This window comes from Macrotis lagotis, chromosome 2, assembly GCF_037893015.1.
Source record: "Macrotis lagotis isolate mMagLag1 chromosome 2, bilby.v1.9.chrom.fasta, whole genome shotgun sequence".
Classification (NCBI taxonomy): Eukaryota; Metazoa; Chordata; class Mammalia; order Peramelemorphia; family Peramelidae; genus Macrotis; species Macrotis lagotis.
In genome coordinates, this window is record NC_133659.1 from 250,706,004 (window position 1) to 250,723,946 (window position 17,943).

Below are 17,943 nucleotides of genomic sequence, written 5' to 3' on the forward strand. Positions count from 1 at the left end.
GGAAATATGTTGTAAAGGAAAGAAGGGAAAGTCAGAAGGATGCGAACACAGAGTATTTACTCTCAACAGAATTGGTCAAAAATGGGAATTACATATATTCCAAATTCAGTTTAAAAATACATCCTATCAAAGGGAAGCGGGTGGGAAGAGGGGGGAAGGAAAAGAAAGGGGAAGAAGGGACTGATAAAATTGAAGTTTAAATTATATGGAAAAGATAAGTGGAAAGGGACATTAGTGAGGAGGAATCAAGGGAAAGAAAAGAGAAAAGTATAAGCAGGGAAGATAGCATGGAAAGAAATATAGAGTTAGTAATGTTAACTGTTAATATGAATGGGATGAACACTTCCATAAAATGGAAGCAGAAAATAGAATATGTGATTTACAAGAATCACATTTGAAGTAGAAAGATACACACAGGGTAAAGTTAAAAGGCTGGTGCACATATATATTACAGTGCAAATTAAGTAAAAAAAAATCAGGGGTAACAATCCTGATGTGAAGAAGGCGAATAGAATTTTAGGAAATTTACATAGAGAGACCTCTAGAGAAAATTGAATGGGAATAGAAAGGAATTTACCTTTGTCTTTACAGTACACGACACCTTATGTTCTGTATAACATGTCGAAAAGCCTCACAATGAAATACAGAAATGCAAAAATATTAAATGCATCCTTTTCAGATCATGATGCAATAAAAATTATGTGTAACAAAAGGCAAGGGAAAGATAAACCAAAAATTGATTGGAGACTAAATAATCTAATTGTAGAGAATTGAGTGGATCAAACAACAAATCTCTAAATGCTCATATGAATAAAATAGAGAAAGAAGAGATCAATGATATGGACATGCAACTAAGGAAGCTAGAAAAAGAACGAAATAAAAATCTCCAATTAAATGCCAAATTAGAAATAATGAAAATCAAAGATGAAATTAATAAAATTGAAAATAAGAAAAGCATTAAACAGTCGAGTTGATTTTATGAAATAAAAACAAATAAAATAAACTTTTTTAAATCTAATTTTAAAAAAGAAAGAAGAAAACCAAATTACCAGTATAAAAAATGAAAAGGATTAACTCACCACCAATAAGGAGGAAATTAAAGTGATGATTCAAAGTTATTCTGCCCAACTGTATACAAACAAACAAACAAACAAACAAATAAATAAATAAGTGAAATAGATGAATATTTTTAAAATGTAAGCTATTTAGATTAACAGGAGAGGAAATAAAACACTTAAAATAACCCCAACTCAGAAAAAGAAACTAAGTCATCAATAAATTCCCTAGTAAAAAATCTCCAGCCTCAGTTGGATTTACAAGTGAATTCTACCAAACATGTAAAGAACAATTAAATCCTATTATTTATAAATTATTTTTAAAAATAAAAGAAGAATCAGTTGGGGAATTGCTGAACAAATTGTTGTATTAGATTAAGATGTAATGTAATTCTGTTATAAGAAATGATGACAGGATTCTCTCAGTAAAAATTGTGTATGAGCACATGCAATGGGAAATGTACTATTGTATATTTGTTGTAGGGCGATCAGTTGTGAATGACTTCTCTCTTTTCAGCAAAGCTGTGTCCCAAGAAAATTCTGTAGGGTTAGGATAAAGAATACTCTGCATCACTAAGACAGTTGATGGTATTCTAAATACAGATTGAAGTATATATTTTTTTGGTTTATATCAAGGGTACATTTTTAGGAGGAGTTATGTTTACTTTTACAACATGACAATTATGATAATGTTTTTCATGACCACATATTTTTAGCTTATATCAAATAAAGTCTTTTCTTAATGAAAGGGATTAATGTGGGAGCAAGGGAGAGAATTCAGAACTCAGTGATTTAAAAGTGAATGTTGAACCTTGTTTTTGTATATAACCAGAAAAAAATTTTAAAAGAAGTAATAGAGTGGTTGACTAGTGAAATAGGTTAGGTTCAGAAAACAGTAATAAATAGCTATATCTAAAAAGATACAGGAAAAGAGGTCATTCTGTCAAATTCCTTTTCTGACTCCAGTATGGTGCTGATACCTTACCCAGGAAGAGACAAAACAGACATCTCCTCAATGAATATTGATGCAAAAAATTTAAATAAAATTTTAGCAAAGAAATTACATCAGTATTTTAATATAAATTTTTAGTATAAATCACCATTATCAGATAGAATTTATATCAGGTAGGCAGGGATGTTTCAATATTAGGAAAACAATCAACATGTGACCATATCAATAACAAAATTAACAGAAATCATATGATTATATCAGTAGAGGCTGAAAGAACATGTGGCAAAATATAACATCCATTCCTAGTAAAAACACTAGATATTATACAAATAAATGGAGTTTTTTTCTTAAAATAATAAGCAATATCTTTCTAAAACCATCAACATGAAATTGAGCTAAACTAGGAGCATTTCCAGTAAGAGAATGGTGAAATAAAGATCTTCAGTCTCACTACTATTATTCAGTATTGTATTAGTAATGTTAGCTTTACCAGTGATAGAAGAAAAAGAAATTGAAGGAATCAGAATTGACAATGAGGAGGCAAAACTTTCACTCTTTGCAGACAATATGATGATATACTTAAACACCCTGTAAAATCAGCTAAAAAACTCCTTGAAACAATTAACATCAGCAAAGTAGCAGGATGTAAAATGAACCCACATAAAACATCAATATTTCTATACAATGCCAACAATATGCAGCAGCAAGAGACAGGAAGAGAAAGTCTATTTAAAGTAACTGTAGACAACATAAAATACTTGGAAATCTACCCAAAAACTATATGAATGCAAATACAAAATGCTTTTCACACAAAGTCATTCTGAACAATTGGAAAATGTCAATTACTCATGGTTGGGTTGGGCTAATATAACAAAAGTGACAATTCTACCTAAGTTAAATTACTTATTCAATGCCATCCCAAGCAAACTACAAAATAACTCTTTTACCAAGCTAGAAAAAATAATAACAAAATTCATCTGGAACAACAAAAGGTCAAGAATATCAAGGGAATTGATGGAAAAATTGGAAAGGAAAGTGGCCTACCAGATCTAAATCTATATTTTAAAGTACTGGTCATCCAAATTACCTGGTACTGGTTAAGAAATAGAGTAATGGGCCAGTGGATTAGGGAAACTACAAAAGAAACAGTAGTAAATAATTATAGTAATCTCCTGTTTGACAAATCCACATGTATTAGCTTCAGGGATAAGAACTCACTATTTGACAAAAATTACTGGGAAAACTGGAAAATAGTATCACAAAAACTAGGCATAGACCCACATTTCACATTCTACACCAAAATAATGTCAAAAAATGGGTATAGGACATGAAGGGTGATACCACAGACTAAGAAAACAAATACTATTTTACTTGTGTGAGAAGTGGTTTGTAATTGTTTTCAAAAAAGGCATTGAGTCTGCCTTGGCAGGTAGATTCCCAGGTATTTTATATTGTCTGAGATTACTTTGAATGGGATTTCTCTTTCTAGCTCTTGCTGCGGCATTTTGCTAGTCATGTATAGAAATGTTGAGGATTTATGAGAGTTTGTTTATTTTATATCCTACAACTTTGCTAAAGTTGCTAATTATTTCTAATAGTTTTTTAGATGAATTCTTGGGATTCTCTAGGTATGCCATCATGTCATCTGCAAAGAGTGAGAGTTTTGTCTCTTCCTTCCCAATTCTAATTCCTCCAATTTCTTTTTCTTCTCTTATTGCTGAAGCTAACATTTCTAATAAAATATTGAATAGTAGTAGTAATAATGGGCACCCTTGTTTCACTCCTTAACTTGTTGGGAATGCCTCTAGGCTGTCCCCATTGCATATAATGCTTGTTGATGGTTTCAGATAGATATTGCTTATTATTCTAAGGAACAAACCATTTTTCCCCATACTCTTTAGTGTTTTTAGTAGAAATGGGTGCTGTATTTTGTCAAAAACTTTTTCAGCATCTATTGATATAACCATACAATTTTTAAAAGGTTTGTTATTGATAGAATTAATTATACTAACAGTTTTCCTAATATTAAACCTACATTTCCTAATATTGAACCCTACATTCCTGGGATAAATCCTACTTAGTCATAATGTATTATCCTAATGATTACTTGTAATCGTTTTGCTCAGATTTTATTTAAAATTTTTGCATCTATATTCATCAGGGAGGTAGGTCTATAATTTTCTTTCTCTATTTTAACTCTTCTTGCTTTAGGTATAAGCACCATATTGGTGTCATAGAAAGAGTTAGGCAGAGTTCTGTCTTCACCTATTTTTCCAAAGAGTTTATAAAGAATTGGAACCAATTGTTCATTAAATGTTTGATAGAATTCACTTGTGAATCCATCTGGCCCTGGAGATTTTTTTCTTAGAGAGTTCAATAGTGACTTGTTGAATTTCTTTTTCTGAGATAGGGTTATTTAGGTATTTAATTTCCTCTTCATTTAACCTGGGCAACTTATATTTTTGTAAATATATATCCATTTCTCTTAGATTATCAATATATTGGCATAGAGCTGGGCAAAATAATTTTGAATTATTTCTTTAATTTCATCCTCATTCATGGTGAATTCACCTTTTTCATTTATGATAGTAACAATTTGGTTTTCTTCATTTTTTAATTAAATTGATCATAGATTTATCAATTTTATTCATTTTTTCATAAAAACAACCCCTGGTTTTATTCATTAGTTCAATGGTTTTATTGCTTTCAATTTTATTAATTTCTCCTTTAATTTTTAGAATTTCTAATTTGGTATTTAATTGGGGGCTTTTTAATTTGTTCGTTCTCTAATTATTTTAGTTGCATATTTAATTCATTGATTTCCTCTTTCTCTAATTTATTCCATGTAAGCATTTAAAGATGTAGTATATCCCCTGACAGCTGCCTTGAGTGAATCCCATAAGTTTTGGTATTTTGCTTCATTATTGTCTTTATCTAGGATGAAATAATTAATTCTTTCCATAATTTTTTGCTTGATTCACTCATTCTTTAAATTGAAGTTATTGAGTTTCCAATTAGTTTTGGGTCTGTATCTCCCTGGACCAATATTGCATATGATTTTTATTACATTATGATCTGAGAAAAATGAATTCACTATTTCTGCCTTTCTGCAACTGGTAATTAGGTTTTTATGCCCTAGTACATGGTCAATTTTTTGTGTACGTGCTATGTACTGCAGAAAAAAGGATATTCCTTTCTATCCCCATTCAGTTTCCTCCATAAGTCTATCATATTTAGGTTTTCTAAAAATCTGTTTACCTCTTTAACTTCCTTCTTGTTTATTTTATGATTAGATTTATCTAAATCTGGGAGCAGAAGTTTGAGGTCTCTCACTAGGAGAGTTTTGCTGTCTATGTCTTCCTGTAACTCCTTCAACTTTTCCTTGAAGCTGATGACTTTGTGAGAAATCAAGAAACAATCAAACAAATACCAAAATAATCAAAATCTGGAAGAAAATATGAACTATCTCATTGAAAAAGCAACTGACCTGGAAAACATATCCAGACAAGATAATTTAAAAATTATTGGGCTACCTGAATGTCAGCACAGGAAAAGAGCCTAGACTTCATTTTTTCTAAAAATAATCCACCAAAATTGCCGTGAGAGCCTAGAAATAGATGGTAAAATAGAAATTGAAGCAGTTCACCAATCACCTCCTGATAAAGATCCCCTCCACCCTAAAAAAACTCCCAAGAATATTATAGCAAAATTCCAGAACTTCCAAGTCAAAGAGAAAATACTACAAGCAGCCAGAAAGAAACAATTTGATTGCCGTGGCACTACAGTCAGCATTATACAGGATTTGGTAGCATCTATATTAAGGGTTCGAAACACTTGGATTATGATATTCCCAAAGGCAAAGAGCTTGGATTACAACCAAAAATCAACCATACAGCAAAATTAAACATCCTCTTTCAGGGGAAAAGATGGACTTTAAATAAAACTGGGAACTTTCAAACTGTCCTGTTGAAATGATTAGAGCTGAACAGAAAATTTGATATTCAAGTACAGGATTCAGGTGAAGCATAGAGAAGATGGTTGGGAAGAGCTAATTGTGAGGGATTTGATGATGTTGAACCATGTGTATTCCTGCATGGGAAAAAGATAATGATAATGCATATGAACCTTCTCATTTATAAGAGCAGTTAGAAAGAGGTAGAGAAGGCACAGGAGGGAAATGAATATAATGGAATAATATAAAAATGGAGTCAATGAGTGAAAAAGGAATTTACTGGGAGAAAGGAGGAGATGTAGACTAAGATATTTCACATAAAAGTCAAGAAAAAGGTTTTGTAATGAAGTGGAAGAGGAGAAGGTGAGGGTAAAAGAGTGAGACTTCATTCTCATCAGAAATGGCTCAGAGAGGAAATAGCATACACACACTCAGTAGGGTGTAGAAATCTATCTCACTCTAGAAGAAAAAGGAGAGGAAAGGGATGGGAGAAAGAGGACAGGGGTGAGGGGGGGGGTATAGACAGTAGAAGAGAGGGAAGATCCTGGAAGAGGGTAGTCAGCTACAACATACTTCTGATGAGGGACAGGGTAAAAGGACAGAGATCATAGAATAAATGGCAGTAGGGAGGAATAGAATGGAGGGAAATACACTTAATAATAGCAACTGTGGGAAAAAATATCAAAGCAACTTCTTTCATGGACATATGATAAAGAATGCAATCCATCCCAGAGACAGAATGAAGTACACTTTTTTTCTTTCATTTTCTTTCTCCTTTTTTTTGGGGGGGGGGAGAGTTTATGTTTACTTTCACAAGATTATTGTAGTAATGTGAAAATAAATAATTTTAAAAAGAATAAATAAAAGTCAATATGTGGTAATGTTCTCATTCAGTCAAAAACTACCTTCAATAATTCTTTGATTATTGATTTTAACACTGTTGCTTTCATTATTGTTTCAAAGATTGAAAAAGAGACAATGAAGGATACTATTTTCAAAGTAGTAGAAGAAGAAAGAAAAAGCTTGGAACAAGTTCATGCTAAAGAGAGAGAAATATGGAAAATTGAGCATGATAAAGATCAAGAAAATGTATCCCTGGCAATCCAAGAAGCTTTACAAGAACAAAGAAAAATAAGTCAGGTCAGTTGACAACTTCATGAAAATTTAACATAGTACTAACATTTGCCTTAGTCCCCTTCTGAACATTCTTATAAGGGTTTTTTCCTCTCTCTGGTTTATTTTTTTCCCTTTTAATCTACTCTATGTTGGTTTTAAATTTTATTTTATTTTTTCAATTACTTGCAAAGATAGTTTTCAGCATTCATCTTTTTGTAAGATTTTGAGTTCCACATTTTTCTCCATTCCTCTTATCTTCCCTCCCTTCCTCCTCTCCTTCTCATAGCATCTAGTAATCTGATATAGATTATACAAGTGCATTCATGTTTAACATATTTCCATGTAAGTCGTGTTGTGAAAGAAGAATCAGAGCTAAAGGGGGGGGGGTAAAAAACCATGAGGGGGAAAAATTTTTAAAGTGAAAATAGTAGTTTTGAGCTGCATTTTCCACATTTTTGTTTTGTTTTCTGGATATGTATGGAATTTTCCATCACAAGTTTTTTAGAATTGTCCTTGATCCCTAAATTGCTGAGTGGAGTTAAGTCCATCATAGTTGATAATCATCCGACGTTGCTGTTAATGTTCTCCTGGTTCTGCTTACTTCACTCAGCATCAGTTCATGAAAGTCTATCCAGGCTTTTTGAAATCCACCTGCTCATAATTTGTTACAGATACCACAATTTCTTCATCCATTCCCCAATAGAACCCCCTCAATTTCCAAATCTTTGCCTATATAAAAAGAGCTGCTACACATGGATCTTTTTTCCCTTTTTTTATGATCTCTTTGAGATATAGTTGTATTGCTGGATCAAAGGATATATATGAAGGGCAATTTGCTCCAAATTGTTCTCTAGAAAGGTTGAATCTTTTCATAACTCCACCAGCAATGCATTAGTGCCCCAGTTTTCCCAAGTCCATCCAGCACTGATCATTATCCCTTTTTTGTCATCTTAGACAATATGATAGATGTGAGGTGGTACCTCAGAGTTGTTTTAGTTTTAATTCCTATAATCATTAATGATATAGATAATTTTATATGACTGTAGATAGCTTTAATTTCATTATCTAAAAATTGCCTTTTCATATTCTTTAACCATTTATTAATTGGAAAATAATTTGTATACTTATAAATTTGACTCAGTTCTCTATATATTTTAGAATATATATCTTTATTAGAAACACTAGCTGTGAAAATTGTTTCCTAACTTTCTGCATTCCTTATAATCTTGATTGGATCGACTTTATTTGTGCAGAAACTTTTTAATTTAATGTCGTCAAAATTTTTCATTTTTGTATTTTGTAATGTTTTCTATCTATTCTTTGATCATGAACTCCTTCCCTCTCCTTAGATCTGACAGATAAACTATTCCTTTTTCTTATTTCTTTAATAGGACCTTTATATCTAAATCCTGCATCTATTTCCTTGTTCTTTTAGGATGTTGCATATTGGTCTGTGCCTTGTTTCTGCCATACTATCTTCCCATTTTCCCAGTAGTTTTTAATCAAAGATTAAGTTCTTATTCCAGAAGCTGGAGTCTTTGGGTTTTTCAAACAGTAGATATCTATAGACATTTACAATTGTTTCTTTTATACTTAATCTATTTCCCTGTTCCACCACTCTATTTCTTATGCAGTATCAGTTTTGAAGACTGCCACTTTATAATTTAGTTTGAGTTCTGGTACACTTGGATCCCTTGATATCCTTGAAATTATTGTTGCTGCAGAGGAATTTTACCATTTTTTCTAACTCTGTAAACTCTGGTTTTGTTTTTTAATAAAAAGAAAGATTTTATTTATTTTTGAATTTTACAATTTTTTTCTCTAATCTTGCTTCCCTCCCCTCACCTCCCCACAGAAGGCAGTCTGATAATTTTTACATTGTTTCTATGGTATACATTGGTCTAAATTGAATGTGATGAGAGAGAAATCATATCCTTAAGGAAGAAATAAATAGAGATAGCAAAACTACATAATAAGATAATGGTATTGTTTTCTTTAAGTAGGTTGGTATGGCACTGGATATGTAATTTAATTTTGATAGAATTGTAATTTTTATTTAATCATCTTGATCTTCTCAAGAGCAATTAAAATTTTTTCAAATTGTTTAGACCTGACTTAATTTATGTGAAAAGTGTTTTGTAATTGTGTTCATATAATTTCTGGATTTATCCTGGCAGGTAGACTCACAAATATTTTATGTTGTCTGCAGTTACTTTAAATGAAATTTTTCTTTCAGTTTCTTGCTCCTTGTTAATGTAGGTAAGTGATGAAATTAATAGAGGTAGGGAAGATAGGAGAAAGAGGTTTAGAGGAATGATAGATTTATTACATTTGAATTATTTGGGACATTCAAGTGGAAATGTCTGATGCAAATTTGAAATGCAAGTCTAAAACTCAGGAAAAATAGGCACCAGAGATTCTGATATAGGAGTCATTTCACAATAAGGTGATAGTTTAAGTTATGGAAATGGATATGATATCTAAGGTCAAAGTCTTCTAGGGGAAAAAGAAATAAGATTGGATAAAGTCTCCTTTCACTTGTTCCACAGTCCCTTTAATTTGTTTAACCTTGGAGTTAAACACCTCTAATTGAATAAAATTTTGCTTCCTATGACTAATAATTAAAAATAGCTCTGTGGTACAAGTGGCAAAAGAACTGGATTTGGAGTCAGAGGACTTCAGTTCAATTTCTTCTGTGATACTAACTATATGACCTTGGACATGTTAACTAATTTCCCTGCCTCAGTTCAAAATTTTAATCTCAAGATTCTTTATAGGCAAAATTAAACTGAAATTTTTACTAACAAGTTTTTAATCATTGATTTCATCAGTAGGGAATTCTATTCATTAATTTCTTCAGTTGGTCTTTCCACCCTTCAAACCCTTCTTCCAAATTGATCTTTCTTACATATAGTTTCAATTATTTTACTCCATTACCTGCCTGTGTCTCAAATAAAACTCTTTATCCTGGTATACAGGGCTCTATACCATCCAGCTTCACTTTCCTTTTCTAGTTTTTATCACATTAATTATAGATTCAAAGAGTTAGAAAGGATTTCAGAGGTCATGCAATTCTACCAATTAAGGCATTGAAGCATAGCAGAAAGAATACCCAGATTCTGAAGTCAGAAAGCCCTGGTACAAATTCTAGCTCTGCTCATTACTATCCTTAATCCATAGAACAACACTTATTTTCTCTAGGCAACAATTTCTTGATCTATAAAGTTAATTTTAAACTATTTGAGTATCCCTGATAAGTAGTTATCCAGCCTCATTTTGAAGACCCTATCATCAGTTATGATGAAATTTCTGAAACAGTCCATTCTCTCCCCTTTAATTGTTTGAAACTTTTTATTAAAGTTAAGATAAAATTTGCTGCTATTGTATCCTTCCTTCTCACCTCAATCCTCATTATGCCTTTTATGGTGAAGCAAAATAAGTTTTTTACTTCCTAGTTTTATCATCTAGATCACCTGGTACAGTAAACTGTATGTAGTAAAAACTGATTATGTTTGTTGACAAACCTAATGTATAAATGAATATGTGTGCATTGTAGTCATTAAACTTGTCTGAATTGCCTATTCAAGGTCTATTGCCTCCTGTAAAAATTCATCAGTAAAAATTTTTCCTCTCATTTGATATTGTTTGTAGTCTCCAAATGAACACTTTTCCCTCTATGAAATAGAAGAAAACAGAGAATATTAGTTCTCCTTTCTTGAGGCCACTGATTGAGGAAAATTAATCAAACCCATGTGGTCTATATAGCAGCTGAAAGATACTAGGTAGTCTTTCTAGACAGTCACATGTACTTAGCAATTGATGGTTACAGACTCCTTTTATAAGCTCAATAAATAACATCTTTATATTTATTTGTACTTTTTCTGGATTGTTTCTCTGAAAAATTCATGACTGAATCATAGACTAATTCTAGTAGTCATTGCTTGATGGTAATACATAGTTGCTCCAACTAAACTTTGTCTAGGCAGTTGGCAGTCATAAAAGAGAAATGAAATCCCTCAAGATTTATTATACTTGACATTCTTATATTTCTACATGAAGATTGTAAAGTATGTACATAGTTTTAAAAATACTTTAATTTGGAAGCTATTATATAAATAGAAATTTAGTAGCATTATTCTTGTTCATTCAGTTTAATATTTAATGACAGCATCTGATCACATTTGGCCTTAAATCAGTTCCTTTATGTCATAATTTCTCCAATTTATCTTTAATAAATTAATGGTTTTTTTCAGGAGTAGCGGTACAATAAAAGTCAGTTTTTATATCAGATGTGCCTTGTTTTGATAATATTAAAAAATCCCTCTATTCTCCTTGGACATCTCATGTAAACATTGATTATATATTGGAGATATTATGGCTGAGGCCCCTAACTTTGACATAGATGGATTGGTAGATTCCTTCACCTAGAAGATGTCAGATATTTTGCAAAACTCAGGAGGATATAAGATATTGCTAAGTCCAAATGACTATTTGTTTCTTTTTAATAGAGTATGCCAGAGTTTCCCATTTTCCAACATGTGCTATCCAGGTGGACACTAGGATTTATACAAGAGATTTTTGTATTCAAAAGACCTTTATATTTGTGTGTGTGTGTGTGTGTGTTTGTGTGTGTGTGTTTGTGTGTATGTGTTTGTGTGTGTGTGTGTGTGTGTGCGTAGATGCTGTCTGAGGTCAGAACCAATGATTTTGCAACATTTAAATGGAACACTGATTTAAGTAATGCCAAAACTTGTGAATTTGAAAAATGGGATTGGAATCTTGTGTTCCAATTGAAAGTTGCTATGCAAACTTAAAGCATAATTTCAGAACTTTTGGATTTCTGGAATTTTGCTGGTATTAAGGTATTCATTATAAAGTTCAGACCACACAAGTCATATTTGACCTATTAAGAGTATTCGTGGGGTGGCTAGGTGGCGCAGTGGGGCCCTGGAGTCAGGAGTACCTGAATTCAAATCTGGCCTCAGACACTTAATAATTACCTAGCTGCATGGTCTTGGGCAAGCTGCTTAACCCCATGTGCCTTGCAAAAACCTTAAAAAAGGGTATTCAGGTACACAAATAGGCGTACTTTAAGGATTTTCTAGATGATGTGTTGCTCATTTGACTGTGATATTAAATTATAAACTAGACAAATTTAAATTTTGTATTTGAAGACTTCAAAGAATACTAGATGGGAATCAAGATGATAAAGACTTAAGTAAGAGACTGATTCCTATTGAAAGTATCGCTACTTTTATTATTTAGAATTGTCCTTTTTTTAGTCTGACCAATGATTTCACTTATGTAGGGAGCTTCCAGTAAGAATTTTTTTTCTACCAATGCAGAGAAATACTGTCTCTGCAATTTATTGTGCTACAAAGTTTGGTGGACAAGATGGGAGAATACAAAGAAATTAAAAGATTTACACAGTGTTGTACAATTAAGATATGTGAGAGGCATGTCTTGAACCTAAATATCCTTGCCTCAAACACTTGTCCTCTATCTGTTACTCCACATTGCTTCTCTGTCTTAATTGTATTGGAAAGGGGCAAGAATAAAAGGTAACTATTAAGTTCCAATTCTAATTCTGTTTTTTGTTTCTTTTGCCAGGCAACTACATGTTCTCTTTTCCTCATATTTAGAATCTTAGAATCTATGGTATTCTGCCCAGTTTAAATTACATTTGGTGAAACAACACAAAGAAATCATTGCCTATAGGTGAATAGATTGATAAATTAAAAGTACATACACACACACTTTAAAATTCATGCCCAGAATAGAAGTCACTATCTTTTCTCCCAAGCTCATCCCACTTCTATAAAGTGACTAATAGTCACTATTATATTATTATGTTATTATAGTATAACATATCACTCTTATTATTATCATATTCCTTAAGGTTTGAATTCTTAGTATTATTCTTGACCTTTCACCTTCATTCACCCCACATAATCTAATCAGTACTCAAACCGTTTTACTTTCTCCACAATATCTTTGTACATAGGCCCTGTTCTCTACTCAGTTATTCAAATGAGAATTTATTAGTTTAGACCTCTTTAAATTCTTACCTGGACTAGAAGAAAAACTTCCTAATTGGTCTTCATGCCTCCTGTCTACTTACAAAAAACCATCTTCCACAGTATGTCACACTAAATTTCCCTAAAGCTTAGGGTTTGGATCACACTCATACCCACCTCAATAAACTTCTGTGCTTACCATTACCTTAAGAATTAAATTAAAAGAATGTTTGGCATTTTTTGGTTCTTCACAACCAAGCATTTTCCTACCTTTCCAGTCTTAGGTATAAACTTTATTCCCCTTAGTCTCCAATCTTCATGCCTTTCTACAGTAGCCTTACCTGGAATGTTGTCCCAGTTCCATCTCCATCTTTTGTGAATTTGTTTTCCTTCAAGGTTTAGAGTCTTGAAAGTATTGCCTACTATAAGAAACCTCTTATCTCTTAGCTACTCGGGTTTTCCCTTCTATAATTACCTTGTATATACTTTGTTATAATTTTGGGCCCCCAGACCTCAAATCAAGAAGACTTATCTTACTGATTTCAAATTCCTCAGACATTTATAGTTTTGTGACCCTGGGCAAGTCTTTTAACCCTGTTTGCCTCATTTTCCTCATCTGAAAAATGAGTTTGAGAAAAAAATGGCAAACCAATGTGATATATATATATATATATATATATATATATATATATATATATATATGTATATATATGATGAATGTTTTGGCCTTATACAATTAAAATATAAGCACCTTGTGAACAAGGATCCCCTTGCTTTTGTCTTTGCATCCTCAGAACCTAAGTTGCCTTTTAATAGATGCTTCTTAATTTGACTGACTTCCATCTCAATTTCAGGTGAAGAAACAAAAGGAAGCCACCAAATATGAGATAGGGTAACGTTTTCTTTTTTTGGATTGCTATTTAATTAATTTGAGGTTTAATAAAGGAGGGAGGTTGAAACAAAAGATCCCTTGTAATTCATCCCCAGAGACAGGGTCAATAGGCAAAGCATGGTTTTATGCAAAGTAGATACTTAAGAATCTTTCATCAATTCATCAAGTAGCTCTTTCCAAACCTCAGGGTTTTTTGATTTGCAGTTCTCTTGATATTAATGATTTAATTTATTTATGAATATTTTGTTGTTCTTCTTTTACAAATTGATTGCTTATGTCCTTTGTTATCTTTTGGGGATTGGCTGTTAGTCATTTTTTGATATAAATATTTTATTCCCATTCAACGACACTTTTCTTCTTATCCAATTAGCATTGATGTTGCAGAGGTCTTTCAGTTTTTAAATGATCAAAGTTATGTTTTATCTTTTATAATTGTCTCTAATTCTTGTTGACTAAGACTCCATCTCTTTTTTTAAGAAAGATTTTATTTACAATTTTCTCCTATTGCTTCCCTCCCCACATCCACAAAATGTAGTCCGTTAGTCTTTACATTGTTTCCATGGTATACATTGATCAAAGTTGAATGTGATGAGAGAGAAATCATATTTTTTAAAATTTATTTTTATTAAAGATATTATTTGAGTTTTACATTTTTCCCCCATCCTGCTTCCCCCCCCCCCACAGAAAGCACTTTGTCAGTCTTTACTTTGTTTCCATGTTGTACCTTGTTCCAAATTGGGTGTGATTAGAGAGAAATCATATGCTTAAAGAGAAGTCTAAGAGGTAACAAGATCAGACAATAAGCTATCTGTTGTTTTTTTTTCTAAATTAAAGGGAATAGTCCTTGCACTTTGTTCAAACTCCACAGCTCCTTATCTGGATACAGATGGTACTCTCCTTTGCAGACAGCCCAAAATTGTTCCCGATTGTTGCACTGATAGAATGAGCAAGTCCTTCAAGGTTGAACATCACTCTCATGTTGCTGTTAGGGTGTACAGTGTTTTTCTGGTTCTGCTCATCTCACTCAGCATGACTTCATGCAAATCCCTCCAGGTTTCCCTGAAATCCCATCCCTCCTGGTTTCTAATAGAACAGTAGTGTTCCATGACATACATATTTGTTTCTTGCTTAGACATATATAGAAAAGTTGAGGATTTATGAGGGTTTATTTTATAACCTGCAACATTGCTAAAATTGCTAATTGTTTCCAGTAGTTTAGATGATTTCTTGGGATTTTCTAGGTAGAGCATCATGTCATCTGCAAACAGTGAGAGTTTTGTCTCTTCCTTCCCAATTCTAATTCCTTTAATTTCTTTTTCTTCTCTAATTGCTAATGCTAACATTTCTAATACAATATTGAATAGTAGTGGTGATAATGGACACCCTTGTTTCACCCCTGGTCTTATTGGGAATGCCTCTAGTCTCTCCCCATTGAGTATAATGCTTGTTGATGGCTTCAGATAGATACTGCTAATTATTTTAAGGAACAGTCCATTTATTCCTACACTCTCTAGTGTTTTTTTAATAGGAATGGATGCTGTATTTTGTCAAAAGCTTTTTCAGCATCTATTGATATGATCATATGATTTCTGATAGGTTTCTTGTTGATATAATTAAGTATACTAACAGTTTTCCTAATATTGAACCAACTCTGCATTCCTGGAATAAATCCTACTTGATCATAATATATTATCCTAGTGATGACTTGTAATCGTTTTGCCAAGATTTTATTTAGGATTTTTGCATCTATATTCATCAGGGAGATAGGTCTATAATTTTCTTTCTCTGTTTTAACTCTTCCTGGTTTAGGTAACAGTACCATATTGGTTTCACAGAAAGAGTTAGGCTGAGTTCCATCTTTCCTGATTTTTCCAAAGAGTTTATATAGTATTGGAACCAATTGTTCCTTAAATGTTTGATAGACTTCACTTGTGAATCCATCAGGCCCTGGAGATTTTGTTTTAGGGAGTTCAATAATGGCTTGTTGAATTTCTTTTTCTGAGATAGGGTTGTTTAGGTATTTAATCTCTACCTCATTTAACCTGGGCAACTTATATTTTTGTATATATTCATCCATTTCACTTATATTATCATATTTATTGTCATAGAGTTGGGCAAAATAATTTTGAATTGTTACTTTAATTTCCTCCTCATTGGTGGTGAGTTCACCTTTTTCATTTATCATACTAGCTATTTGCTTTTCTTCTTGCTTTTTTTTAATCAAATTGACCAGAGGTTTATCAATTTTATTGGTTTTTTCATAATACCAACTTTTGGTTTTATTTATTAATTCAAGTTTTTTTGCTTTCAATTTTATTAATTTCTCCTTTAATTTTTAGAATTTCTAATTTGGTACTTAATCGGGGATTTTTGATTTGTTCTTTCTCTAATTTTTTTAGTTGCATGTTTAGTTCATTGATTTCCTCTTTCTCCAATTTATTCATATAAGCAGTTAGTGCTATAATATATCCCCTGAGAGTTGCTTTGAATGAATCCCATAGGTTTTGGTATGTTGTTTCATTGTTATCATTATCTATGATAAAATGGTTAATTCTTTCTATAATTTGTTTTTTGGTCCATTCATTTTTTAAAATGGGGTTATTCAGTTTCCAATTTGTTCTGGGTCTGTATCTCCTTGGCCCAATATTACATATGACTTTTATTGCATTGTGATCTGAGAAAGATGTATTCACTATTTCTGCCTTTCTTCAGTTGATCATTAGGTTTTTATGTCCTAGTACATGGTCAGTTTTTGTATAAGTTCCATGTACTGCAGAGAAAAAGGTATATTCCTTTCTATCCCCATTCAGTTTCCTCCATAAATCTACCAGATCTAATTCTTCTAACAATATATTTACCTCCCTAATTTCTTTTTTGTTTGTTTTATGATTCGATTTATCTAGATCTTATAGCGGGAGGTTGAGGTCTCCCACTAGTAGAGTTTTGCTATCTATGTCTTCCTGTAATTCTTTCAGCTTCTCCTCTAAGAATTTGGATGCTGTCCCACTGGGTGCATATATATTCAATATTGAAATGACTTTATTGTCTATGGTACCTTTTAGGAGGATATAGTTTCCTTCCTTATCTCTTTTAAGGCTATCTATTTTTGCTGCTGCTTTGTCTGAGATAAGGATTGCTACTCCTGCTTTTTTTACTTCAGCTGAAGCAAAATATATTTTGCTTCAACCTTTTCCTTTACTCTATATGTATCTCTCTGCTTCAAATGAGTTTCTTGTAAGCAGCATATTGTAGGATTCTGGTTTTTAATCCACTCTGCTATTGGCTTACGTTTTAAGGGAGAGTTCATCCCATTCACATTTAAGGTTATGATTAGTAATTCTTTATTGCCCTCCGTGCTATCTTCCCTCTGTTTGTATTTTCCCCCTCCCCCCCTTTTATCCATATTCCCCAGTCTTTCGTTTCTGAAAACCAGCCCCTTCAGTGTGTTTGCTCTCCTATATCACACCCTCCCCTTTCTTTCCCCTTTCCCTTTTTCCCTTTTCCCTTCCCTTCCTTTTATTATTTCCCCTTATTCCCCCCACTCCCCTTCCCTTTCTCTGCCCCCCCTCCCCTTTTCCCCTTTTAATACTTGAAAGGTTAGATGTTTTATAAGTTAACTGAGTGTGTGTAGGTTGACTTTAAGCCAAGTCTGATGAGAAGATTCAGGTGTTTCTCCTCTGCTCCCTTCTTCCCCACTATTACCATAGGTTTTTTGTACCTCTTAGTGTAATGCGATTTACCCCATTCAGTCCCCTCCCTCCTCCTGTCTCTTTCCTGTCCCCCTTTTTAGGGCGGTAGTGGTTTGTTTTTAGAACATTCTATCTAAATCATAGAAAATTCTGAGTGTCTGACCCTTCTAGTTCTGTATATTCTATCAAATAGAGTCTAAATTCCTGAGAGTTATTAGAGTATTTCTCCCAAATGGGGTTAAAGCCATTAGACAGTAGTCTCCTGGATAG

General features: G+C 32.6%; 1 protein-coding gene across 5 annotated transcripts in view; it reads left to right on the forward strand.

The window, feature by feature from the left end:
- CCDC91 (coiled-coil domain containing 91) overlaps window positions 1-17,943 on the forward strand; it is a 414,466-nt gene that overhangs the window by 357,165 nt on the left and 39,358 nt on the right. For all 5 annotated transcript variants that reach the window (XM_074225704.1, XM_074225703.1, XM_074225707.1 and 2 more), the window contains one exon: window positions 6,923-7,099. In XM_074225704.1, the coding sequence (XP_074081805.1) occupies window positions 6,923-7,099 (177 nt within the window). The remainder of the gene's footprint in view (window positions 1-6,922; window positions 7,100-17,943) is intronic.